The sequence below is a fragment of the Lissotriton vulgaris genome, chromosome 12, assembly GCF_964263255.1.
Source record: "Lissotriton vulgaris chromosome 12, aLisVul1.2, whole genome shotgun sequence".
NCBI lineage: Eukaryota > Metazoa > Chordata > Amphibia > Caudata > Salamandridae > Lissotriton > Lissotriton vulgaris.
The window spans coordinates 504,996,679-505,024,355 of record NC_141700.1 but is presented as its reverse complement, the minus strand read 5'-3'; the positions used below and the strand labels follow the sequence as shown (position 1 = coordinate 505,024,355).

Here is a 27,677-nt window from a genome sequence, read left to right as displayed (position 1 = left end):
CATTCTGCATTGTTAACAGGTCCCTTCGTTTTTAGGAATTTGTGTGCTGGTGCTTGCGCCATCTCCACTATTTGCGAGAACCATGACTGTCTGGCCCACTGAGGTGCTATTAGTATCAGTGACATGTTACTGATCCTGCATTTGCGGAGTACCCTGTGTATCAGTGGTATCGGGGGAAAGCGTATGCAAATGTCTTCGACCAACTTATCCATAGCGTATTCCCTTGTGACCGATGTTCTGGTTGTCTGGATGCGAAGTGTTGGCATTTTTGTGTGTTGCGGTGTACACCACTTCAGGATTACTTTCTGTAATTCCTGCTGGTTGATCTCCCATTCATGGGATGCTGACGTCTGCCTGCTTCCACGTTGTCCTTCCCTGGGAGATGTATTGCTAGTAGGTCTACCCTCAGTGGAATGGCCCATGTCCATATCTCCTGTGCTAGCCTTGATAGCGCTAATGACTGTGTTCCACCTTGCTTGTTGATGTAGAACATGGTCGTGGTGTTGTCTGTTTGGAGCAACACCCTGTCTCCGTACAGCTCCTTCTGAAATGCTTTTAAGGCTAGGAACACTGTTTTAGGTCCAGGTAATGGATGTGCTTGACCGCATCCTGTTGCGTCCATAGCCCCCTCACCTTGAGCTTGTTCATATGCAAGCCCCACCCCAGCTGGGAGGCATCCGTCGTGATGGTCACTGTTGGAGTTGGTTGTGTGAATGGTTTTCACTGCGATATGATTCGCTTGTTCCATCACGCTATTTCCTTATGCACTGCGTGTGTGACAACCACTAGATCTTCCCATCTCCCAGTTGCCTGTGACCAGTGCTGCAGTATCCATTCATGGAATGGCCTCATCTGTAGTCTAATATTTTGGACTAGGTGAATGCATGACGCCATCATTCCCATCAGCTTGCTCACCGTCCTCACTGTCAGAACTTGCCTCTTGCGGTAATGACCTGTTTCCTTCAGTATCGCAAATGTTCTCTTCCTGCTAGGGAACACTTTGGCCTGTATGGTGTCGATCTCTGCCCCTAAGAATATCTTGATTTGTTCTGGTTCGGTTGACGATTTCTCCCAATGGATCGCGCGCCCCAGCCCTGTCAGTGTTAGTATGACCTGCTGGATGTGTAGTTTGCATTGGCTGTACGAACTTGCCTTTACGAGCCAGTCGTCGAGAAATGGGTATACGTGTATTCCTTGCTTTCGTAGGTGTGCTACGACAGCTGCTAGGATTTGATAAACACCCTTGATGCGGATTTTAGGCCGAATGCCAGTACTGTGAACTGGTAGAGCTTTGGTTGATCACAATCCGTAGCAGGCACTTGTGTTTGTGGTTGATGGGGATGTGTAAGTATGCGTCCTTTAAATCTATAGTAGCCATGAAGTCCCCTTGTTGTATTTGTGGTATTACCTCTTGTAGGGAAGTCATCTTGAATCTTTGAGTTCTTATGAATTGGTTCAGGAACCTTAGATCTAGGATAGGTCTTAGTATTTCGTCCACCTTTGGCATGAGGAAGTATGTTGAGTAAACCCCTTTGATTCTTTGGTTTTGCGGTACCACCTCTATTGTCTCCTTGCTGAGCAGTTCTTGCGCCTCTAGCTGCAAGAGCGAGAGTTCCTTTGCTGAGTGTGCCTTGCTTGTTGGTTTTCTGTTTGGAGGTTGTTTTTCTAACTTTATACAGTATCCGTATTGTATGATGTTTAGTGTCCATTTGTCCGATGTGACCTGCCCCCATTCCTGGATGAAGTCTTTTATTCTTCCCCCTACCGGTGTTGAGTGTTCGAGGTACTGTTTATCGTTGAACGTTTGGCTGCAGTTCTTTATGTCTTTCCACCCACCCCGAGGTGTTGCAAAGGTGGGGGCCTGTTCCATGGTGGAGTCACTTTACTGAGGGCTGTTGGCCTCCTCTTCGTATTTGTCCTCGTTGTTTACGCACCCTCGAAAGGACTTTCCCCGGGGCTGGTACTGCCAGTTCTGCTGCTGCTGTTCCTGCTGCTGGCCTTGGTTGTTCCCTTGGTAGCCTTGCTAGAACGTTTGGTGCGATGTGGTAGGCATGTTGCCTCCTCTACCACCCGCCCTTCTCGTTGGTGTGTTTCCTCTCATTACCCTGAACTGCAACGCTCCCACGGACCTTGCAGTTTCGTTGTTCTTCTTAAGCTGCTACAACTTGTAGTCAACTGGTGTGCCGAACAGTTGCTCCCCATTAAATGGTGTATTTAGGATGTTGCTTTACAACTCTGGCTTGAATACCAAAATTCTGAGCCATGCGTGTTTTCTCTCAGTAACTCCTTTCATCATTAGCCTGCTTGATGTTTCTGCAGCATCTAATGCTGATTTTAGGCATGTGTTCACCATGTTCTTTACTTTTTCTACCAGGTGAGCTGCTCTTTGTTGGTACTGGTCTGGTAGATGCTTTAGGAGCTGCCCCACTTCATCCTAGTGTTGGTATGTGTGCCTGTTGATCAGGGCATTGGAGTTTGCGATGCGCCAATGTATTGCCGCAATTCTCTCATCCTTTCTCCCTGTGAGATCCATCCTCCTACTCTCCTTGTCTGGAGGTGGTCCTGCATTAGTGGGTACATTGGCCCTCTTCCTAGCCGTTGCTGCAATTTTGGAGACGGCTGGTACTGACCCTTGGATGTATGCAGGGTCCTTTGAAGAATGTTTGTACTTCTCAGTTCTAGGGGTCACAGCTTTGTATATAGCTGGCTTCTTAAAGGCCTCTTTTCCTTGATCCAGCACACGAGGGAGCATGGGCAGGAATTGGCTTCTAGTTTGTTGAGGCAGTAGAGTTTCCAGGAGGAAATATGCCTTAGGCTTCTCCTTCTCCTTTTTTCACTCCATAAGTCTGTGCAGCCTTCTGTAAGACCATGTTGTAGTTCCCTATGTCATCTGGCGGCGAGGGCCTTGAAGGGTAAGTGTCTACCCCTTCTTTTGGCGATTCGGCGTCGAGATCTTGCCATTCAATGTCTTGTGCCTCCAAAGACGTCGAGTCCTGGTAGGATTGAAGATCTTCGTCACCTTCTCCTTCGAAATAGTAGTCTTCGTCTCAGAGTTCCTCAACTGGTTCGGGCGTTTTCTGTGGTTCTGCGACCTCGTCGTCCCTTTTGACTTCGACAGCGGGTTTCGGCGGGATGGTGTATTGGCCCATTTCTTGTCGAAGTTCTTTTTCCGCTGTAGGATGCCCGCCATTTCGGCATCAAGCCTCCTCTTCTTCTCCATCTCGGCGGCATGTTCAGCGTCGAGGGTTGGAGCGCTTCTCTTCAAGGCTGTTGACATCTATGTTGGCCCTTCTTTTCTCGGTGCAGAGGTGTCCCTTTCGAGGGCAACCTTCGACAAACTTAGTTTTTAGAGGTCTGTCGCTGATTGGAGTCCTTTTCGAAGGATCTGCTCGGTTGACTGTCCCTGGTAGCTTTTGCTTTCTTCGAGTGTTTTGGCGGCAGAGCTCACTTCGAGGACTTAGCTTCGCTTCTACAAGTGTCGCTCGGGGCTTTAGCTTCACCCTTTCGAGTGTCGCTCGAGTGTTTAGGGGTCGAAGACTCCCTTACCTAATTCGACGTCCTCTTATGGACCTCGACGACCGTGCAGTCCTCCGGTCCTTCAGCGATGTTGTCCTCCTCTCCACTGGGGACCAAAGTCTCGGCGCGATGGTGGTGGCCCCCGGCCCTACATGTTGGTGTTCGCCCTTCTCTGCCTCTCCCTTACTCTGAGGGTCTTTGGTGTAAACGCCGAGCAGGTGTTGCAGTCTTCGCTGCTGTGGTCGAGCGGCAGGCATAGGTTGCAGACCTGATGTTGATCCTTCTGCGCGTACTTGTGGTGGCAATTGGTGCAAAACTTGAACAGAGTTTTGTCCATCCCTGCGCTCAGGGACCCCCCTGCAAGCGCATTCTCCGTCGAACGTCGAGGTTTTGGTCGTAAAACTTCTCCCTCGTCGCTCCGGTTGCCTGACCCGTAGTCCGGTGTAGCTGAAAACTTGATTTTCGTTGATTTTCCTCGATTCCTCTTCCAAAACTCTGGAACTCCTCGGGAACGATCCAGACCCAACGGCGGAAAAAATAATCTGAAGATGGCGACCAAAGGTGGAAGTTTCCGGAGGAAGCACGTCGACGTCACGAAGGACACCAAATGGTGGTATGGCGACGCCCACATGGGCCACCCAAAACAAAAAAAGAGAAAATACTACAACTACTAGATAGCGGAACAATGCACAGCATTGTGAATCCAGAAAGATTCACGCTGCAAAACCTTAATCGCTGAATCCAGAACATTACCAGCCAGCTCATAGCAGTCAGAGTGAAGGGAAATAATCAACTCATTTCTCAGGCATAATGTGTACCACAGGTGTTACAACGGAAGACAAGCTTGGGGGAGAGGATGTAGCCTAAAGGTTAGGGCGGTGGACTTCAAATCTGGGGAACCGGTTTGAGTCTCGGCAACAACGCTCAACATCCTGTGATTCTGGGCAAATCACTTAATCTCCCCGTGCCTAACAAAAATGAATGTGTCCTCATGTAACGCAACTGGTCCTAATGTAAAGCACTCCGACACCTGATTTCGGGTTAAGTTTGCGCTATATAAAACTTGGAGAAAAAAAAATGAAAGCTTCTGTGGAACTCAGTATGCAAAAATGCTTGGAAATCTTTAAATCTAATAGCAGATAATTTATCAGTGCATAGTTTTGCACATTTTCAAAAGCTTAAATATTTAATCGCATCAACTGAGCTTTCCATTTCATTTGCTACAAGAACAGCTAATAAAGACGTTGTGGCCACTTTAAAAGTTAGATTTTGCTAAGCCTAAGGTGAAGTCCTCCCTCTCTCCAATAAGTTCTCTTTACTGCAGCTTTCATAACTCCACTAATTTGTGGAATAATAAGTGATGTTCCATGTTATCATTAGATACGTTTAAGATTATTCGCTCTAAATAGGGGATCATCATAAAACAAATAGCTGGAAAGACACCTATTCCTAAGAGGGCATCCCATTTTACACATTAGATGTTATATGTCATATGTAAATTAGTATTATGAGAATTTGGTAAAAGAGTACAGCTGTTATTGAGAAATTGTTATGCTTTAGACTAAGTACAAGAAACTCATGGTTGCTTTCCAGCCTATCAATGATATCCAAATCTGCTTGCAGGCCTATCAATTATTTCCAAATCTATAACAATGTGCCAACAGCTAACATGTATTAAAATGTAATAAACATAACTCGACTATCTCCCGTTCCTTAAATGTCAGACGAGCATGAATAGCTGAGGGGGTGCAGCCATTGCAGGTACAGAGGATAACTGCTCCAGCAGTGATACATTGCATGCAATAACTTGGAGTAAAACAGATGCAATAGTTATTAGTTTACTGCACATTTAAAACAGCCAAAAAGTAGATAAGTGCTGCAGTTTTAGCACATGTGCAATTTGCAGTAACAATAACTGTTCTGAGTTAATTTGAGCTTTCAGCTCTGAGCTCTAAACAACAATTTAAGGATCGAATAAACATCAATGCACTGTGCTCACAACGGAGCTACATGGACTACACGGAGTCCGCAGCATAAGGACAGTGATGTATATCTCACCTTACCTTTTTGGATCTTAAGTGTGTAAGGTGTGGAAGTCACTACACACCCTTATTATACGTACCTTGGCACCATCAAGCCATTGAGTTCTGTGATTTGAGGACATACCTGAGTAGCCAGGCCTGGCACCAGGATTAGGTTGCCATACCCCGTCCTGATGAAGACTCACAGCTGAGGTTTGAATTTCCCTCATTGCATCAGCCCAGTCGAAACGTCGACGCCTTCCATTGTACAAGACCTGTACCTACGTCCTGATACACCTTGATGTTGCATTGATTGCACAGTGGGAATTTACAGATTTACATGTAAATGATTTTTATGCATAGGACAGGTCTCCTGTAACTGGTTTTGGTTGCCAGTCATTTGTAAAGTACCAAGTTGTAATTTCTCTTACTCCTTTTGACTTATACTCCTACACCGTCCACCATCACTCCCCATCCCTTTTCCTTTTTCGTGTGCAACCTATATTTATTGAGTACACCATTAAATGTGTTGTAAATATCTTGGGAATTGTTTGGCGCTTCTAATTATGTGGTCTTTCAATACATGTATTCTTAAAAGAAAATTGAGTGCATGTCTGACTAAGGTCGCAGTGATATTGATTATCAGTGTTGGAGTATTCTACACAACACAGACTGTGTACATTTGCAATTCAATTCATGTTTAATTGGTCACGGACCATTTTTTGTATTCCCGTACTGTACCCAGGTCCGGTTGACTTTTTTGGGTTACCCCATCATTTATAATGTACACAGACTGCAACAGATGACATAGGTGCATATACGCACAGAAATGAAGCTCAGCAAAAGCACTTTGAGGGTCAGGGAGGAAGGCCAGAATTTTCACTGTTAAAAATAACTGGTTGGAAATAATTTTTGAGATGGCTGCTACTGCAAGGAAGGTGCACACCAATAATGCCCTAGAAATTGAAGAGATACTCGATCTTTTAGAGCCCCTTCGGTTTGACCTCTGGATAAACTTTAATGTTGATTCGTCATTACAGCGGTGGGTCCCTTAGCTCATATAACAAATATCCTGTGGTGTACCGTAATGAATCTTACATGATATCTTGATTTGGATCATATGTGGCAACTCGTAGAATTGTACAGTCCTCTAGATATTGACACTCTTGAAGGATGCAGTTTGTCAAAAGACAGCAGTAGCCCTGTCCAAAAGAGAACTGTTCACAACCTGAAGTTTCTATTTTCTGGGCAAATGTGAATGGAGCGTTGGGTACTTGCATTTATCAACAGTCCTGATAACCCTTACTAGTGTTCAGAGATGCCGGATTGCTGCATATTTTACTGGGTACAGCTCTACTTGGTCATACCAGGAAGACTTTGCACTCATTAAAATACATGCATTCCTGTATGTTAAGTCATTTCACATACTGGGCTATATGGGATCAACCTGTGATCTCACATTTACCCAGATCTACTGATAGTTACCTCTAATATTAAGTGCACGTGTAGAATTACTGCCCCATAACACCAGACCCCTCATTATGAGGGCCATAATGTAAACGTCATGGTGTTTCGTTTCAGACTATGATAAGTTGTCATTTTTTCATTTATCTTGCTTTGGCAATACTGATTAAGCCCTTGTTTATTCTGAAATGAGTCAAGATAGAAAGGACACTTGTTTAGGTGTTAGAAAGGCAGTTACTGTGGCCAGGTTAATTGCAGTTGCCTGGTATTTGCCAACATTCCAGACACACCGTAAGAAGGATCCAATTTTAGGACATCCTAGGATTTATGTTGCTGCTATTACATTTTTTTAACTCATTTTAATTGTGCACTCTTCTTTTTTTGTTATTTTCTTTAAAACACCATTATTATATTTTTTTCTTTAAAACACAGCATTACTATATGTTAATGTGTTGGCAAAAACATACTATATACACTATGCCAGATTCCCTCACTAGACTTCGGTCTTCCCCGTTGGCTATTACTAGGAGCTGAGCCCCTTTGGCAGAGGATTTTTAACTGGATGTTGGCAGGAGGGAGTATGGATCAGTTGCCATTACCAACAGCTCGGACTTTAAATGCAGCATCTTGCCAATGTATTTTCTTTACTTGAATACTGTTGATTGTTATATGGTAGCTAAGATGGCACTAACCATTCCAATTTTTAACAAAGAAGGGAGGTAGAGTACAACGTAGGATTCCTACTCCACGGGCACTGATAAATAAACAAGAAGAATCCTACTACCAGTGTGAAACAGAAGGGGGGAAACACTCAGTGTTGTGTAAAATACCCCTCACACACCAACAGGCCCCTTGGTGTCATGCTTCATCATCGGGGTCTTCGCACCCCGCTAGAGGGATGCGGCACGCTGCGACCTGCGACTACGCGGGAGCGTTGACAAATGTAGACTATGTGTGGTGTGTGTTGAGTGTGAGTGAAAAGTGGGATTGGATGTGAGTGGGGGATGTGATGAGAAAATTAAAAAGTACCTGGCTAGTGGGTAAAATGAAAAAAACTTTATTTCGTACCCCTGGCTGGTGCTATTAAAAAGTGTGCAAAGAAAACGAGGTTTTTTGTCTTAATTATGGACAGAACCTCTGGTGTGCGTCGACATGTTTCGGTACGTGTGTACCTTCTTCAGGACGGGGCACAACTTCCCAACCCTACTCACGTTTTTCTATAAAAAATGGGGATTATTTTAATCTTTCTAAAAAGTGATAACACTCGTTAAAGATGGCTATAATGTGCCTACAGCGGTTCCTTGGATCATGTAATTACATGTCCTGAAAAAAAAAGGAAAAACCATTAGGTTTGGTTACCATGTGGTATTGGCTCAGACAGGTGCAATCACCTGGAGCCCCAAACAGTTAAATAAACCTGTAAAGGAAAAAGACATACTAAACACACAACATATAAGACATTTAGGATTTTTTTGTACTTATTGTTTTTGGACATACTCGTGGTCTTTGCTGCCTATTGCCTCATGAGCAAGTCCTGAGCATCAAGGTAGGTAGGTGGATCCACAATCTATAGAGACAGAGAGGTGGGCTCAGTGTTGTTGCATTTACTCACTTTTTAACTCCGCCATACACCTAGATAGGCTGGTTTCTGTTTGAAAGAATACTCACGAAATCCGCCTATATTGGCCTCCTTCTACCACCCTGTGCTGCTCCGCCGTAAATGAAATACGGACGGGTTAAGTGGTATATAAAGGGTGACTGGATGTGTTCCTATTGGTTAATTAGCGGAAATAACCAGAGACCATGTATGTTGAATATCCATGTTACCGCCTCTGTGCATGTGGTCTAATCACATGTAACATGTAACCTCCTGTTATTTGCTCGTTGCCGGGATGTCCAAATTTGGGCTTTCCGCTCATTAGCCACTCACCGACTGTTGTTATGACTCGCGCTAAACGGGGAACCCATTGGTAGCAGCTGGTTAGTTCTTATAATCAAAACAGCTGCCAGGATTACACAGGAACTCAAAATTGAAATAAATAAAATTGAGGTGCAATTGAAAACCTATATCTCACCGGAGGAACTGAAAACCAGACTCGAAGAACTAAATCAACAGATGACCGATTTCGAGTTTAATCTGAAACAAAGTAAAACCAACAAATTGACAAAAGATGTGGCTAAATTTACTCCAGAGAGTGCATATCCATACACTAAAGTGGATTATGTCTCGAAAAACAGCTACAGCGACGCAGACAGCGACACTTCAGATACTGGTTCATCAGGTTCTAATTCTAGTGGAAACAAGGGAAACAGACAACGGAGGGGTGGATGGAGACAAAGGCGCCAACAGTTCCCTAGACAAAGAGGATGGCGAGGTTTCCAACCACCAAACCATTTCCAACAATTTATGGGTCCACCGCAATTCAGCCCCTTCCAGTACGGACCAATGTGGAACCAGGAATACAGCGATGGTTATTACGGACAACAACAACCCTATGGAGGTCAACAGCAGCCTTTTTTAGGGGCACGCCAGAACACACGGGGGAAGAACCGGAAAGGGAACAACGTAGTGTGGGAGGATCAGGAACAGCCCAACGCCCGAACAACTCGGAGTATGACGGGGTCACTTCCGAACCAACCGTCCACCAGCAAGAGAGGGACCTAGTGGTGAACCTCACACCCATCACATTAACAGTGACGCAAAAAAACATCCTAAACAAAGGACTGGGATATGTTCCCACCCAGAAACCGGATGTTTTTAAACTTAATGTGGAGTTACAAGACTTCTTCAGGAAACTAAAGCTGCAGGCCTTTTTCAAGGACAAACCTCTGCCTGAAGAAAAGACAGATACGGGTCTGAGACTAAAATCAACCTTCACCCCTCCGGATGCAGGTATCCCTGTAGAGATCCTAACCTTTGAGAAAGCGGTGGTCACAGAGGTCAACAAACTGAACACCCAAGGAAGAAATGTCTTCTACAACACAAGTGGAGAGGAACAGAAAGCACTTCGAGAATTGACAGCCAACAGTGAGCTTGTCATAAAACCGGCAGATAAAGGGGGAGCAATAGTGTTACAAACCCTTGAAGCATATGATAAAGAATGCCTGCGCCTTCTGTCTGATCAACGGAACTATAAAAAGTTGGAAAGTGACCCAACAGAAAGACTTCGAAAACGGATCGGTGGCATGGTTGAGGAAGGACTAGCCCATGACTGGATCAGCAAGAAGGAAGCTGACTTCCTACAACAACCCACCCCAAAGACACCATACTTTTATTGTATCCCCAAGATACATAAGAATATTGACAACCCACCAGGAAGACCAATAGTGTCGGGTATTGGGTCTATCCTGGAACCCTTATCAAAATTCTCTGACGCTTTCCTCAGACCAATGGTACAGGCTACTAATACATACTTGAAGGACACAAAGTCGGTCCTACAACTCCTGGAAGATCAAACATTTGATCCAACCACGCAGCTCTTAGTAAGCCTCGACGTGGAAAGTTTATATACAAGCTTGCCCCACGAAGAGACACTAAGGATCATCGAAGAGGTACTCTTCAGCCGAACTTGGAAATATCAGACACCAAGAAACCTGGTCTTAGAGTGTATCACCGTGGCCCTGAAAGACAACTTCTTCCAGTACAAGGAGACACTATACCTGCAAACCCATGGGACGAGTATGGGAAGTACTTTTGCTCCAAGCCTGGCAGGACTATATGTCCACCATCTAGAGGAACAGAAAATCCTACATGAAAGTAACCCCTACCGTTCCCAGATTGGCATCTGGAAACGGTATATTGATGACATTTTCATCATTTGGAACGGTGACATTAACAGCGCCAAGAATTTTGTGACCTGGCTAAATAACCAGAATGAATATCTAAAATTCACCAGCACCGTCTCAAATACATCGATGGTCTTCCTGGATCTGAACATTTACAGTGAGGATGGAAGGCTAAAAAGCACGACCCACTTTAAGCCCACCTCCAGGAATTGTCTGTTACGCTACGACAGTTTCCATCCCAGGCACCTAAGGGAAAATCTGCCGTACGGACAGTTTCTGAGACTACGGAGGAACTGCACAGAATTGAGTGAATTCAATCGACAGGCAAAAGATCTAAGAACAAAACTTTTAGAAAGACAGTACCCCACCAGGACCATCGATAAAGCGATGAAACGCGCAAAGAACAATCACAGGGAGGCACTCATAGAAGAAAATCCCAAAGAAAAGGAAACAAACAGGAGACCTATCTGTGTGACAACTTACTCCACCATATCGAACCAGGTATCAAAGGTCATCGATAAGCACTGGGGTATACTGAACTGTGGAGACCTAAATTTTGAGAAACCGATGCATGCACATCGGAGGGGCAAGAACATAAAAGACATCGTGGTCCATACTAGACCACGGGAAAACCAGCCTACAAGACAAAATTTGACCAATATACAGGGTCACTTCCCATGTGGCGATTGCAGTTGCTGTCACCAAACCCAGAAAAGCAAGAACCTCACCTTCAGAAATGGCATGACATGGGAACAGCGCCAATTTTCGAACTGCAATACGAAAAATGTGGTCTACATAATAACTTGCCCGTGCGGACTGGAATATGTAGGCATGACCACCAGACCCGTCAAAATAAGGATAGGGGAACATAAAAGCAATATACGCTGTAAAAAAACGACAACTAAGATGGCATCACATTTTCTGTCACAACAACACTGCATCAACGACCTACGCTGGACTATCATTGAAAGACTACCTTCAGAAGCAGGCCTGTTCCAAAAGGAACAACGTTGGGTGTTCCGCCTGGGAACCCACATCACAGGACTGAATGATGATATACCGTGGAATCAAATCACTTGATTATCCCTACGCTGTAATAGGACCACTTGCTCATCCACGGGATGTAACAGGAACCTCGATACCTAGGAAATTACATCAGTGATCAGAACACCAACCACTGGGTCGATGTAAGTACCACCTAATATCTGGATATCGAGTTACCACAGCAGAATATACATCCGATTGGTATATCACTCCAAATAAAAGTATAACATGAAAAGGAGCATAACCAAGCATAAAACCAGCTTTCGCTTTTATTGTCAAGGAACCTATCTGACAACCGAAACCCCGACACACCACCTATGATGGAATGAATGAGACCAACACTACCATCAAAAACATTATCGCGCATGCGCTGCCGTCAATCGGCTTCGCGCATGTGCGGAGAACGAACGGGGAATCCACTGATGCGCATGGGCGCATGAGACACATTCGAGCGGCAGCTGCTACCAATGGGTTCCCCGTTTAGCGCGAGTCATAACAACAGTCGGTGAGTGGCTAATGAGCGGAAAGCCCAAATTTGGACATCCCGGCAACGAGCAAATAACAGGAGGTTACATGTTACATGTGATTAGACCACATGCACAGAGGCGGTAACATGGATATTCAACATACATGGTCTCTGGTTATTTCCGCTAATTAACCAATAGGAACACATCCAGTCACCCTTTATATACCACTTAACCCGTCCGTATTTCATTTACGGCGGAGCAGCACAGGGTGGTAGAAGGAGGCCAATATAGGTGGATTTCGTGAGTATTCTTTCAAACAGAAACCAGCCTATCTAGGTGTATGGCGGAGTTAAAAAGTGAGTAAATGCAACAACACTGAGCCCACCTCTCTGTCTCTATAGATTGTGGATCCACCTACCTACCTTGATGCTCAGGACTTGCTCATGAGGCAATAGACAGCAAAGACCACGAGTATGTCCAAAAACAATAAGTACAAAAAAATCCTAAATGTGTCTTATATGTTGTGTGTTTAGTATGTCTTTTTCCTTTACAGGTTTATTTAACTGTTTGGGGCTCCAGGTGATTGCACCTGTCTGAGCCAATACCACATGGTAACCAAACCTAATGGTTTTTCCTTTTTTTTCAGGACATGTAATTACATGATCCAAGGAACCGCTGTAGGCACATTATAGCCATCTTTAACGAGTGTTATCACTTTTTAGAAAGATTAAAATAATCCCCATTTTTTATAGAAAAACGTGAGTAGGGTTGGGAAGTTGTGCCCCGTCCTGAAGAAGGTACACACGTACCGAAACATGTCGACGCACACCAGAGGCTCTGTCCATAATTAAGACAAAAAACCTCGTTTTCTTTGCACACTTTTTAATAGCACCAGCCAGGGGTACGAAATAAAGTTTTTTTCATTTTACCCACTAGCCAGGTACTTTTTAATTTTCTCATCACATCCCCCACTCACATCCAATCCCACTTTTCACTCACACTCAACACACACCACACATAGTCTACATTTGTCAACGCTCCCGCGTAGTCGCAGGTCGCAGCGTGCCGCATCCCTCTAGCGGGGTGCGAAGACCCCGATGATGAAGCATGACACCAAGGGGCCTGTTGGTGTGTGAGGGGTATTTTACACAACACTGAGTGTTTCCCCCCTTCTGTTTCACACTGGTAGTAGGATTCTTCTTGTTTATTTACTAACCATTCCAAACCAGTCTCATTATCCTCCCACATCTATCATATGTTATAACACACAAAGGCATTAAGGGTCGTTAGCAATTCTAAAAATTTAACTCTAGAATATTTTGTTTGCTACAGACCCAACAAATATTCAACATGTTCTTGCACCTGCATGTCCCACATTCTGCTAATACTCTCTAGGCCTCTTGCACCTTACCACCTGTCCTTTAATGATAATGCAAAAGGAAGCCATTCTGTTCTTACTAGAGAGGCTACGCTCACAAGGCTCCCATGGGCCATGTTCATTTATGCCGCTCCTATGGACCAGAGGTTTAACCATACATGCTATTTGAGTCTGGAGACCCCCTCGACACAGCAGAAGGGCAGGATGAGCAATGCCAATCGGCAAGGCGTACATGCATATGCTACTGCCACCTCACATGCTCATGCTGCCACTTTCTTTATCAAATTTGATGGATTTTAAAGATGATTGCTCTATGCTGCTAGAAAGTACAGCCCTCAAAGGTGTGTCAACATTTAGCTTGTACACAAAGAATTGAATCAGAAATGGAGAAATGCATAAGTAAAATTTCTGTTATGACTAAATCAGCCTGCTCAACAACTACACCATCACCCTACCTTTCGATATAGCAGTCTGCTGCATTCATTTCAGTTACATGTTGTGCTATTTCTCTGTTTTGTGACTTAAGAATAAAGCCCTTATTTCTTACCTCAGTAGGAAGGAAATCATTTTAAAGGAATCCAGTAAAATAACATCCTCCTAATAGCACCTGCAGACGATTCTGATGACGGACGAAAACTTAAAAACATATTACTAAAATGTAAGGCACAAGAGGAGACAGTAAAGTCCCATAACATTGACTATCCTGATTTTAAACTGGTAAGTTGATATTGAGGCATCCAATTCAAAACAATCTTTCAGTTCTAGGTCTTTGTCCAAGGCATGGAAAAATCGGCCACTGCTCTTGAATGATGCCTTTAACGAAGATCCTAATTGTAGGAATGATAACTTTGAAAAGAGGAAGCTTTTCAGTAATCCGAAACAACCCATTCCTTATAAAGCTTGCCACCAGGCAACAGGTCATGCACATACATGGGTCGAGTCATATGCAGTGGATTTCAAAAGGGATGCATTTTCAAAGTCTAGCAGGACTTCACATGAAACAGTGAGCTTTCATCACAACCATGTGGTGTGTTTTAGACCTCTGGGTTCTGATATTCTGTGAAAGTCACTTATTCTCCTTAGTGAATCAGACTACCGCTTATAGACCGGTTTTTGGTGCATAAGGAGCAAACTCTTTCTGAGGTCTATATGCAGCCGAAAGTGAAGTTCAAAAAGTGCTTGCCTGTCACTTGATCTAAATATCTTCCTGTGCACTGTTTACCAAAAATTATGTGACCCACATTCTACTCAGTCCTGATGTCCTGGAAAATTGCTGAAATTGGGAGGGGGTTGTTTTCATTTTTCTATGTTCCATTTAGTCTTGGTAATACAAGGATAGGAAATTAGTGTTGGTTGAATAGAATACAAGGGACTCACAAGCTCCTTTCTTGTGTTCCATAGTATTGCTAAACATCAGCTTCACATCCCCCCCAAGTCTAACTAGTGATATACTGATGACTGACTGGAGGGTGAAACTCAAACCGGTCCGAAGATGCTTGTTTCCCGTCCAGGGAGGACCTGGCCTGGTAGTTCCGGCTGGACTGTTCCCATTGGGGGCAGGATCAAGACTGACTTGTATATGGCTGGGCCCAAACTGGAATTGCATGGGGAGCAAAACAATGAGGGATTTAGGCCAAGACCCCTGTACTGGGGTGAATGTATGACTTTGTTTTGCATTCTGGCCATCAACTGTTCTTTTTGGAGGTCACAATGGGGCGCGTGTCAGGGGTTGGGGTTCTTACCGGTATTGTGAAGATGAGGATTGTTAGACCCATGCCTCGGGCTCAAGTTCGGTGACCCAGGGTAACTGTCTTGTGACTTCGGGCTACGGGCACTGAAGCATCGAACCTCACTGTCTGTGCCATTCACCATCTCTACAAACTGCCTGCATCTGAAGCGTAAAAGTAGGGGTTAGGAGAAAAAACAAATGTAAGTTGTGATGTCTCCGGTTTCAGACAATTCATACATTTCAGAGTTTTTCTACAAAAAAGCCATAGTGATTTTAAAGTAGTCTTCATTTAAACATTATTACAATTGTTTGAATCGTGCATTTCTGCGTAAACTATATATTTTGATACTTTGTTAACACTTGTGAAAAGCCACCATGAATTAAATATTTCTAAACAAAAAAGGTGTAAATAGCAAATATATTCAGGTACATAGTCTTCTATCAAACAAAATGGACTTCAAAATGTAATTTATGCTGGGGAAGTGTGGCTCACTGGTTAGAGCGGCAGACTCTGAAGCAGAGATCAGGCCCGGGACCAGGGTTCAAGTCCCGACGCGGCAGGGTCTTGGGCTCAATGTCCGCGGACTCGATAATTCTCGCCTCGGGCCTACTCTAATCATGGGTCCCACGCTGCAACACTGGGCAATAGCTTGCTTAATCACCACAACGGCACCTACAACACTGAGAGGCCTGGCTTCACCTTGGGGGTGCCCAGGAGGGGCATCTCACAGGGAGAGCCAGGAAGAGTTCCACAGCGTTATACAGCGCCGGGACGCCCCGTTGGGGCAGCTGTGCACTTTACAAAATACACATTTACATTTTTACATAGTGCAATTACAAAACTTACGAAAGCACTAGAGGAAACATTTACTTGTAGTAATATTTCACTACCCCAGGAATCTTAGACATATTTAGGAAAATAGCTCCTCTTGAAAAAAGATTTTTATGATGTAGAAACTAAGGTTACAAGCAGCTAAAATATTTTCCTCCATCGTGAGATCTTCAATGATATCCATGAATACTAAATTTAAAGCAAGCCTATCCACGTCCTCAAAAGCACAACATTTATTTTAAGAAATGGTGAACTGATACAGGATATTCTAATCGAATAGTTTATTTCAGAGAACCTACCCCAGAAAACAAATAAAAACAGAACAATTCAATACTAAAACACTTCATTACATGATTTAAAAGAAATAGATTCTATATAAAAGTTCACAATGAAGCGCAGACACTCAATACCGATGGAAACAACAGGTCTCGCATTTGTTGGGGTCAGAGTTATTGGCATTGTAATTGCCAATGTTTTTAACATATGCAACAGAAATGCCCTTCCCACCTTAATAAAATAAAGAAGTCGGTTGTGTGTTTTTTTCTGTAGTACTTTGTATAGCATGAAGTACCCTTTATTTTAAAAAGCTTTTCTGTTTTATATACTTCAAGTAATGCAGGGCAATTTAAATAAGTAAAAGAAACACAATAGTCCTCTACTGTGGAAAGTGTAATGCTATTTGTATGAAAAACATGTATTATGGTAACTGTGCATACATTTTTTTAAAGCACTGCTCAATTTGGAAGAAATGTTTAATAACAAAACATTATTGCATTTAGTTTGCAAAAGGTGTTAACATCTTTGTCTACATTATTCCCAGAACTGGTAAAGTAACGCTGCCTTCAAAAGCAATGTTCTGAAAGCAAGCATAGTTAAAAGAAAACCTCATGTTTGCATTTTTTGTTATTTGTAGAGGGCTAACCTAACTAAAAAGAAATTGAGCACTTAAAAGGGAGGAAGGGAAGAGTGAATAAGGGCGGGGACCATTACAAATAAATCAAGATCGTTTACAATTATCCGGGTTTTGTATTTGTTTTTGTAAAGCCTGTCAAAGTAAACAACGCTAATATAAAACACCTGCTATGGTGCTGTAGCACTGGAAGTGAAAATGGCATTATAGACTCAACCTTAAAACAAGCAGTGTTGTGAGGGTTTAATACCACAGGCTGTCACAAGGTGTACCGTGGGACCTCTTTTTTCCAAAGATGGTACTGCACCCTGCAACATGGCTAGGGAAAGGACATGGCGCAGCGGAGAAAGCTGCTCAATGGGGATTCGTGTTCGAGTCTGGTGTGGGCTGATTGTTTAATTTCCCCAAAGCGCATGGATAGGTGTGATATATAAATAAAAGCAACATGCGGGATTCACTGGAAATGTCCTTCGCTGGGTATCCTCTTGTCTATCCAACAGACACCAGTTTTTTCAAAAGGGCATCTCCAGGTCAAAAAGATCCTGATAACCAGCAGTGTTTTGCAGAGGTCAACCCTATTCCCAATCATATTCAACCTCCACTCACAGATAACGTCAAAATCCACCAGTGAGCTAATGACAGACAACTGTATTTGAAATTTTCCTCTGCTTGAGATATCCAAAGACTCAAACACAGTTGGCAACAGATCCCGACCTTCATGTCGGGGAACTTCCTGAAGTTTAACCCCACCAAAACAGGTTTCCTGCTATTTGCCAAAACCAACAAACATCAACTAGTCAAAACATGGCTCAGCAAGAGACCCTGGAAGGACTCGACCCCAAACTTTCACACAACACCAAATCATTCGGATTAATCCTGAACAACGATCTCATCCTCGAGGAACACATCAACACAACAGGATAGCCTGCTGCTACCTCTCTCCGCTTCTGAAAGTGAAAATATTCCTCCATGAAAAAGACTTAAGAACTGTTGTTCATGTCCACTAACCCTCCCACCTGGATGGTAGCAACACCCTGCCCCACGGCCGCCCAGTTCCCAAACTAATCTCTGCTCAAGTGCTCATTACGGACCTGAAGAAATATGACCATTTCACCCTCACCCAGATCAAACTAAACTAGCTCCCTTTGATGGCCTGGACCAGCTTCAAAAGGAGCTACATCATCCAAAAAACCATCAATGATCAACACCCCCCTCCCCGCCTTTATGGCTGACAAGCTCATCCGCAGGCAGGACACCATTACTTTTGAGACAAACTGAAAGAAGAAAATACAAGGCAACAGGCCCTCTCATCTATGTTCCTAGAATCTGGAACAATATCATCATATGCATCAGGACTGCTCCAACTCTGCTATAATTTAGGAAAGATCTGCACTCATCTATTTAAAGTCGACTACATCAGCATGGAGTAACAGTCCACAAATCAGCTACCCCTCCTAACACATATTGACTGTGTTTTTGCCAGTTACCTAGCATAGCGCTCTGCCGCTATTCAGCTAGGTTCAAACTACATAACCATTGCTTACATACATATCAATGTATGGTTTATGTAAAATTTGTGGACTACACTAACCATGAGTCTGCCTTTGAGTCCCTTTGTATCTTATAAGAGTATAAGATAAACGATTTAGCCATGAGCAGCTTCACGTTGGACAGTACTTTATTTGTGAAGAGGGAAAGAAGGGAGACTTCTGTGACCGCACCAGATACACTAACCAAAATCACTTATGGGGTATGGGTTAAAAGCCTCTAATTAACTGCTATTTCCTATTTATCACCTATATTTTGGGGTCATGCATCTGCCTTAAGACTGATCAATTTCTGTTCTAGTAGTCTTCCCTTCTACGCTGCAGACAGTTTGTTACAGCATGGAAACCTGGCACTCTAGGTTCTTCTTTGACCTCGCCAAGCATGTAAAGAGGGCCTCTCTACTTTTGCACCCTCACCCACAAACATTTTACCTTTCTGGCAATGCACTGATGTATGATTTTTGCCAGGAAGAAAAGAAGATGACCTATTCTCAGAACATTCCGGGGGAATTTAGGGGTGAATCATGGAGTATGAGGATGTAATTTTCTTTACTTCCTTCTCAAGGAAACAAGTTCTCCTAGGCAAACTTCCCAAAATGAATTCTCTCTTCCAAGAGATCTCTACAACCACCTCCGAGGAAAATTATTTCCTCAAAATCTCAGCGAAAAGGGGAAGCCAGAAACTGGCAAAGGGAGTGTGTAGATAGCAGGTGATGAGGAAGGGCTTTTCTAGTTCAAGTGAACCTATATAGACAACTTTCTACATGGAGTTATTTTATTTAGCTGAGCTACCAGGTAACAGCTCTTTTATAATTAAACGTACTGGAGGTTTCCAGTGTTGGGATTTGACTATGTAATTAAATTTGACCGCACATTACAGTATGTCTTTTTACAAGTGCAAGTCTAATAGTCTTTTTCCGTGGCAACTCACCAACATCTCCAATACTTTCATTGAAAAGAAACAAGTTACTTACCTGCAACTAAATTTTTCCTACATTTGTATATTTCACAGATTCAAATCATCACAATCTTTATTCGATTTTAAAAATAAATTCATAAAAGTCAAAACATTTAAACTAGTACATAAATTATCATCGATATACTCATGCTCGTTTTAAAACACCAGTGAAAAAGCATACCACAAAAAAGTAAACTGTGGGAGAATCGAGCAGCTGTGAGTACAATAAAGCAGGCCTAACTTGGGTAAAATTCAATTGTTTTACATTTTTGGTATAACAACTTGTGTCGCAAATTATTATATTTTGGGCAGATCATAACAACATGCAGTGTGTCATTAACCGAAGTGTTGTCACAGTTTTTTTTTTTTTTTGAAAATCTGTTTATTAGCATAGTAGGTAAAGCAGTCACAGAAATTTCCAGTCCCGGAGGGAAACAGGGTAATACATACATAAGGTTGCTTAGAACATATAATTGCATAGTTGTCTTGATTTTTCATTTTGTTGGTGACAGGAACCGTCACAGTATAGACAAACCCCGGTCAAAAACTATCCCTCCCCCCACCCTCAACAAACCCACCCGACACTCTCACAAAAACATATGATTGAGCAATCATTAGACTGGGGCACTTACGGAATTACAACATATGGCTCCATCCGACTGTACACATAGATGGAACGAGACTAGTACAGAGATTGTGAATGTGAATGGGGGGCCCCTCGCACCTCCCCATAGCGCACCACGGTCAGTGGCAGTGCATGTCAGTCCGGCCAAGGACACATTTATCGTACATTCGGAGAGGCACCTGTATCCTCGTCCTCCCCGTCTCCCCCAGTTTCAAACATACCTAATATGGTAAACCAGTCCAGTGAAATTGGCGTTTTCCTCAGGCCTCTGTATTCCTCCCTCTGCAGTGCAACTCCCTCTGCCTTGCCCCACCGCACCACTTCTGCCCTCCACAGTTCAGGGTTGGGAGGTCTGGGTGACTTCCACCTCATCGTGATGGCACGCTTCGCCAGCAACAGGGCCAGGTCCGAGAAACGTGCCGCCACGGTTCTAGTGCGTTGTGAGGGCCCCCACCCCAGCAACGTGCCTTCCAGTGTAGGAGATCGGGACAGAGCACCCGCTTTCTGGAGCGATTCATGGACCGTGGTCCAGTAGTATCCTAGTTTGGGGCATTGGCAAAGCATGTGTATTAGTGTAGCGTCCTCGGTGTCACATCGGGGGCAATTACTTTTCGCATCAGGAAACATCATGTGTATGCGGCGTGGGGTCAGGTAGGCTCTGTGTAGGAGCATCGATTGAATGAACTTAAACTTGGGGTTCCTAGCTACTTTTTTGGGAAACTGAAGGATACGTTCCCACTCTCTATCCCTCAGGGGCCTACCAATGTCCCCCTCCCATGCTGCCCGGAGTGGTGACAGATCGAAAGCCCTCCCCTTCTTAATACTAGCAGTGAGCCACCTTGTCAGGTGGGCGCCCGTGCCCATCAGGTAGTGCATTGTGATGAGAGGATTTGTAGCTGGCTCTCGGCCCCTAGGGGACCACTTATGTGTGATATAGTGGCGAAGGCCAGAGTGTAGGAGGAAGGTGCCTCCAGGGACTCCATGGGTAGTTCTAAAGTCTGCAAAGGACAATAGGTGCTCTTCCGCGAACAGGTCACCCACGTGTGACACTCCCGCGTCATGCCATTGTTCCAGCGAGTCCGCCGATAGAGTCCCCGTGGCCAGCGGGATACCCAAGAGCGGGATCGTGGGTGCATAGGACGACCCCGGGGACGTATACTTTAATGCCTTTCGCCAGTAAGTTATCGCCAGTTTGAGGAGAGGCGGGACATCCCTCGGTATAACCGAGTTGGGCAAAAGTAACGTGTGTATTCTCCCCAATGCATGCTCCCTATCCGTCATGTTGATCTCCTGAAGATTGCGGCCCGCTACCCAGAAGGCCAGCCATTGTAGTTGACACGCATAGTTGTAGGCTCTAAAATCAGGCAAACCCATGCCACCGGCGTCAGAGGGGAGCTGCAGCTTGGACAGACCTATACGCCTGCGGCCGTGCCCCCACACAAGTTCGGTGAGTAGAGTGTCTAGGGTCTTAAAGGTTGCTGCCGGGATCAGGTGTGGCAAGTTAGTGAAGTGGTAGAGAAGGCGGGGGAGCATCACCATCTTGGATATCGCCACTCTGCCGGGTATAGAGAGTGGTAGTGTGAGCCAAAATTGTATCTGCGACTTCAGTGCTCTGATGGCCCTCCCAAGGTTACCGTCGAGCATCTGGTCTGCTTCCCTGTAGATCTGCATCCCCAGATATCTGAAGGTGGTTTCAGCTATCTGGAACTCGTGGGGGGCGAAGGGTAGTGGAGTAGCCAGACCAGCTGCTGCAAATGTAAATCCATATGATTTGGATTCGCTTATGGTCAGGCCTGAGATCGACCTAAAGTCCTCAAAGACCTGGGCAACAGGGCTCAAGTCGCCCCTCAAGTCCCGGAAATATAAGATAATATCATCCGCATAAGCGGACACTATATGTGCCGTCCCATGACGTAGAATGCCAAATCGGGGGGCCATTTGGCGGAGCCTACAGAGCATCGGCTCAAGGGCAAGGACGAATAGGAGGGGGGAAAGTGGGCAGCCTTGTCTGGTGCCCCGTGCAATAGCTATAGGAGCTGAAATATGGCCTGAGGTGCGCACTCTAGCTGTGGGGGCTGTATACAGCAATCTGACCCAAGCGAGGAATTCGGGGGAATCCCAAATTTCGACAGTGTGTCGAACATGTAATCCCATCTAAGGGAATCAAATGCTTGTTTCAAGTCCAGGGAGATGCAGCCTTCGGAGCTCGTGTCCTCACGGTCACCGAGCATGAGCTGAGCTAGTCGCCTGAGGTTCATGGCTGTATTGCGGCCTGGGACAAAACCACATTGGTCCGAATGGACCAGCTGAGGTACATATTGCACGAGCCTCGATGCCAGCACCTTGCTCAATATCTTGGAGTCAGTATTGAGAAGGGACAGGGGTCTATAGTCAGCCATCTGAAGCCCTTCTTTAGTAGGCTTCAAAAGGGATGTGATTAACGCCTGCATAGACGATTGCGGTAGGGTGGCTGTCCGCAGAGCTTCCAAATAAATAGCGTGTAACCGTGGGGCTAGTAGGTCTATGTATGTTGCATAAAAGTCGGCTGGTAGGCCATCTGTCCCAGGGGTCTTGCCCTTAGGAAGGGCGCGTATTGCCTGTCTGATTTCAGTTATAGTAATGGTGCGCTTAAGGTCTTTGATTTGCCCGTCATTAAGTCGAGGCAGGGCCAAGTCCCTCGTGAAGGCCTCGAATGCAACCTCGGGAAGGGGCTGTGGGGGACTGTACAGCGTTGTGTAGTATTCCCTGAACGCAGTGTTGATCCCGACCTGGGTGGTGGTTGGGTTTCCTGCTTGGTCCAAGATTCTCAGAATGGGGTGGCTCACTGGGGAGTCCCGTAAGAGGCGGGCTAGGAGGGGGCCAGCTCTATCCGCCTGTGCATGCTGCCTGTTCGTATATTCTCTATAGTCTAGGAGCCTCAGGTCTTCCAGTAGCTCTGGGTGTCGAATGTGAGCCTCCTGTAATGGCGTGAAGGGTGCATATGTGCCGGCAGCCTCATTCTCTAGGGAAGCTAGGGAGCCCTCCACCTCCTTCAGTTGATTAATTATCTCCCGTTTCCTGCCCATTCCAGCGGTTATGGCTGCCCCCCTAAGACAGACCTTAAATGCGTCCCATTCCACTTGACGGGTGCTGGCCGTGTTCATGTTTGTGGAGAAATATGTTACTATAGCATCGGACAGGGAAGCCCGGAATACCGAGTCTTCAAGGAGATCCGGAGACAGTCTCCAAGTGGGGATGGGGGCTAGTCGCCTGCCCCACTGCCATGTGAGTTCTACAGAGCTGTGATCGGACAGAGTTTTCCCCATGTGTTGGGCCTGAACAATTGTATCTGCTACGGAGCGGGAACAGAATATGTGGTCAATTCTGGTATGAAGCTGGTGTGGTGGGGAGAAAAAGGTATATTCCCTCTCTTGTGAATGTGTACTGCGCCATGCATCAGTCAGGTCCCAGCCCTCAGCCCACCTAGTAAGAGCATCCGCTTGTTTCCTACTCTCAGTCGCCTGTAAAGGGGGATGTGACCTATCCAGCGTAACATCAAGCACAGCATTGAAATCACCCCCAATAAACCAACGATGATCAGCCCACTCCGTCAGCACCCCGTTCACCGATAACAAGAACTCCGATTGATTAGAGTTCGGCGAGTAAACACATCCAAATACAACAGCATCCCCGTCTAACAGCCCCCGCACAAATACATATCGGCCCTCTTTATCGATTCTATGCTCTAACATCTGAAAGGGGACAGAGCCACGGAACCAAATCGCTGCCCCCCTTGAAAACGCAGAATAGGAGGTAGCAAATAGTTGTCCCCTCCATTTCTTGCGCAGCTTCACAGCTTCAGAAGCGTTCAAATGTGTCTCTTGCAGGCATGCAATCTGGGTCCCCCTGCGATTAAGCTGGGCCAAAATTCTATGACGTTTCTGGACTGCTCCCATGCCACGCACGTTCCAGGTGCACAGTTGGTAATTATTAAGTGGCCCCATAACCATCTATGTGGTGCGACCCAGTGAAACACCCTGGGCCCCATGTCAGTTCTGCATTGAGATAAGGTGAGTGTGTCGTGAATACAAGTAACCCCTGAACAAAAAGGTCCCCAAGCCAACGTGCCCGGGATCCAAACTGTGGTGCCCAACGTGGGCACAAGTCAATGGAGTCCGTGTGCATACCGGGGGGTGACAGGCCTCTGTCGACTGTCATTGAACAGTCTGCATGGGCTCGTTAGTCCTCAACAAAGTGGGTTCCCCATGCAACCCACCATATGCGAAAGGAGGGGGGGGGGGGGGGGGGGGGAGTTCAAGTATACATTACCACCAGGAGGGGATCATGTTCTCAGCAAATCAGAACTCCTCTGCCATTTGGGCTGTAATTTTCGGGAACAGCGGCAAGCTGTCCATTGAGCCAGACACCTCTGTATGAGTGTCAGTGGTGACGGTGTGCCTGTCACTAAGTGCTTCCGCGTCGTGAGCTGCCAGTGCCTCCTCCGTGAGCTGCTGCCGATGAGTTGACGATGGGTGGCTCGCCATCCGAGCACCAGGAGGATGCGTCTTCGCAGAGGGTTCATGGGAAGAGTGGTGTCCCGGGCTGGGAGTGTTGTGCCGTCTGTCCGGAGTGTCTCCGCGTTCGTTGCGGCCGCCTTCCTGGTGCTCCCCGAATGGGTCCTGTGAGGTCGGCGGCGTCAGAGTGACCTCCATCCATTCCTCAGCCTCTTCTGGTGAGTCGAAGAAGTGGGATTTGTTGTCGTGCAGGATTTTGAGCCGAGCAGGGAACAGCAGCGCATATTTCATATTTCTGTCTCTTAATTTGCGTTTGACACCCATGAATGTGGATCTGGCGCGCTGTACAGTGGGCGTGAAATCAGGATAGACTGAAATGTTTTTATCTTCAAATCGTATCGGTGCTTTCTCCCTGGCCGCCCGCAACACAGTGTCCCGGTCTCTGAAGTGAAGGAGGCGCGCGATCAGGGGACGAGGGGGCGCCCCCGGTTTGGGGGGCCGAGGAGGCATCCGATGTGCCCTCTCCACGCTGTACAGGGCAGTGAGATCTTCTTGGCCCACCAGTTTTTGTAACCAGTCCTCCACGAATTGGGTGGGGTTCCTCCCCTCACTTCTCTCCGGAATGCCTAAAATGCGGACGTTGTTGCGGCGCGCACGTCCTTCGGCCTCATCCACCCTGTCCCAGAGATGTTTAAGCTGTTTCTCCACTCCCTCCAACCTCGTGGAATGCTCCGTCTGTTGTGGCACTAGGTCATTCAGTGCTATCTTCTGCACCGCCACTCGTTCCGCCAATTTGTTATGGTCCGCCCTTAATAGCGATAGGCCAGTCGCCATATTGTCTATACGCGATTCCAGGGTTTCGCGAGTCGCTCGTATCTCATTAAGGATAAGGTCCAACTTTGCCTCCTGGGACCTTTTTCCAGTCGGCGGAATGATGTCCATGTTGGAGGAGGCCAGTGGGTCCTCAGAGCCCGTGGACTGCAGGTCCGCCGCAGCGCCCTGTCCATGAGTCTTGCCCCTTTGTTTGCCCATGGATCTTGTTAGCAGGGTGACGCTGGAAAGGGCACAGCAGATCGCCGCCGCCCACTCTCGTGTCTACTCTGGACGCCGGACCGCGTCCGCCGCAGGATCAGGGTGTGGCGGTCAAGGGTGGGAGTAGCGCAGACCCAGGGTTAGCAGGGAGTGCGTAGAATCTCTGTCCGTGGCGTCGGTGTCGGTATAGGCGGCTTCCTCAGGGAGGCCCCGTGTGCAGAATTGACCTTAGCTCCCAAGAGGACAGATGAAGGGAGTAAGACGGCCTGCTGCAAGTGTCCAGTGAATCGGCCTCACGCAGGAGCACTCGAGAAGTCTGGGCCAGTGCGTGGTGGCAGGTCCGCAGCGCACGTGTCTCACCCCCTTACCGCTGTCTGGGGCCGGCTGACCGGATATCCAGGGTCTGCTGTCCACCGCCCGCTGCCCGCAGCCGGGCACACTGCCCTCCGCAGTGCGTCACTCCGCGTGGAATCCCAGTCGCGGTTCCGCCGATCGGCCAGTGTATAGGCCAGAGAAATGTCTCAGCGCAGGGCCGGGGACTCTCCCCGTCCGGGACCCAGTGACAAGATGGCGCCGATAATACTGCTTATGAGGCCTGCAGTGCCCGGGGGGGGTCCGGAGCAAGTAGTGCTGGTGTCAGGTGCCTGGCGCCGTTCGCCCCACAGTCCCGGTCAGTGCAGCAGGTAACGGGCGGCTCGCCCACCGTGTAGACTGGTATCAAGCCGGTCAGCTGGGCAGAGAAAGCCCCGCTCGTTCCGCAGGTCACCCAGCAGAGTGGCCGGGCAGGGCTCCGCAGCGGAGAGGGGGGCCGCAGGGTCGCCGCAGGATCAGAGCGCCTCTTCAGTGGTGATGTCAGCCGCTGGTGTCCGCCCCTGTGGTCCGGCGCGGAGTCCCGATCGGACCGCGCCAGAGGCTATGGGGAGGCCGGGGAGAATGCCCACTTGAGCCCGGGGCTTCACCACGAGCAGCAGGCCGCGGCCGAAGCAGCCGTGTCAGCGCGTCAGCAGAGCGGGCAGGGCGGAGAAGCACCGCTCCGCTTCCAGAAGGACACCTCCGGGGACCTCCGGTACAGTAATCAGGTGGGGGAATCAGGATAATTGGCTCGTGTAGAGGATTACGGACGGAGCTCTAGGGCTACACGTCCACCATCTTCGGCTCCAGGCCACGCCCCCCGAAGTGTTGTCACAGTTACAGAGGGGCAAATCCGAATTCATAAAACAACCATGATTAAAAGGAACAAATCGAGGCAATAAGTTCAACCAAATATAAATCAACAGGCGGCGTTGGTGACCTGTCATGTTCCAGGTCAAATAGGGTCCTATATTGCTGACAGTTTTCACTAGGATCGCATGTCGCATCAAGGGTTTCATTAGTGCAAAATCAGCACGATCTGCTGACAACTTATCCCTAAAAGCAGTTTCAACGCATTTGCATCAGAGCGAGTTATGGTAAAAGGATTGTCATACAGATCGGGCCTCCCTAGGGTCAGCATATTATGCACAACATAGACCAGCCACAGAATCAGGGAAGATTTATCCCATTTTAAGCAATCCTGCAGAATTAATCTGCTGAAACCAAGTTCCTTTTTTAACCAGATAGAATGCCAGAGTTTTAGAGGACTAAGACGAAGCTGGTCAATAATGTGTTCTAAGCCAAGTTCTTCATGGACAATTTCATGAGGTACACTTTGTGGAACTCCCAGAAGGACCCTTAAACATGAATTTGCTGATTCTTGGATTGAGGTAACCCGACCACATCCACATATTCCACTGCCCTAGCTCACTAATGGGATGCATTTGGCCCTGTAAATTTCCAGGACCAATTGTATATGAGTGCACCCGAGCTGGTGGGAAAAATCTCCTATACTGAATATCG

General features: G+C 46.4%; 1 protein-coding gene across 1 annotated transcript in view; it reads right to left on the bottom strand.

The window, feature by feature from the left end:
- RANBP10 (RAN binding protein 10) overlaps positions 1 to 27,677 on the bottom strand; it is a 652,739-nt gene that overhangs the window by 207,092 nt on the left and 417,970 nt on the right. Inside the window, exon 9 of the mRNA XM_086945263.1 lies at positions 15,419 to 15,567. Coding sequence (XP_086801389.1) covers positions 15,419 to 15,567 — 149 coding nt within the window. The remainder of the gene's footprint in view (positions 1 to 15,418; positions 15,568 to 27,677) is intronic.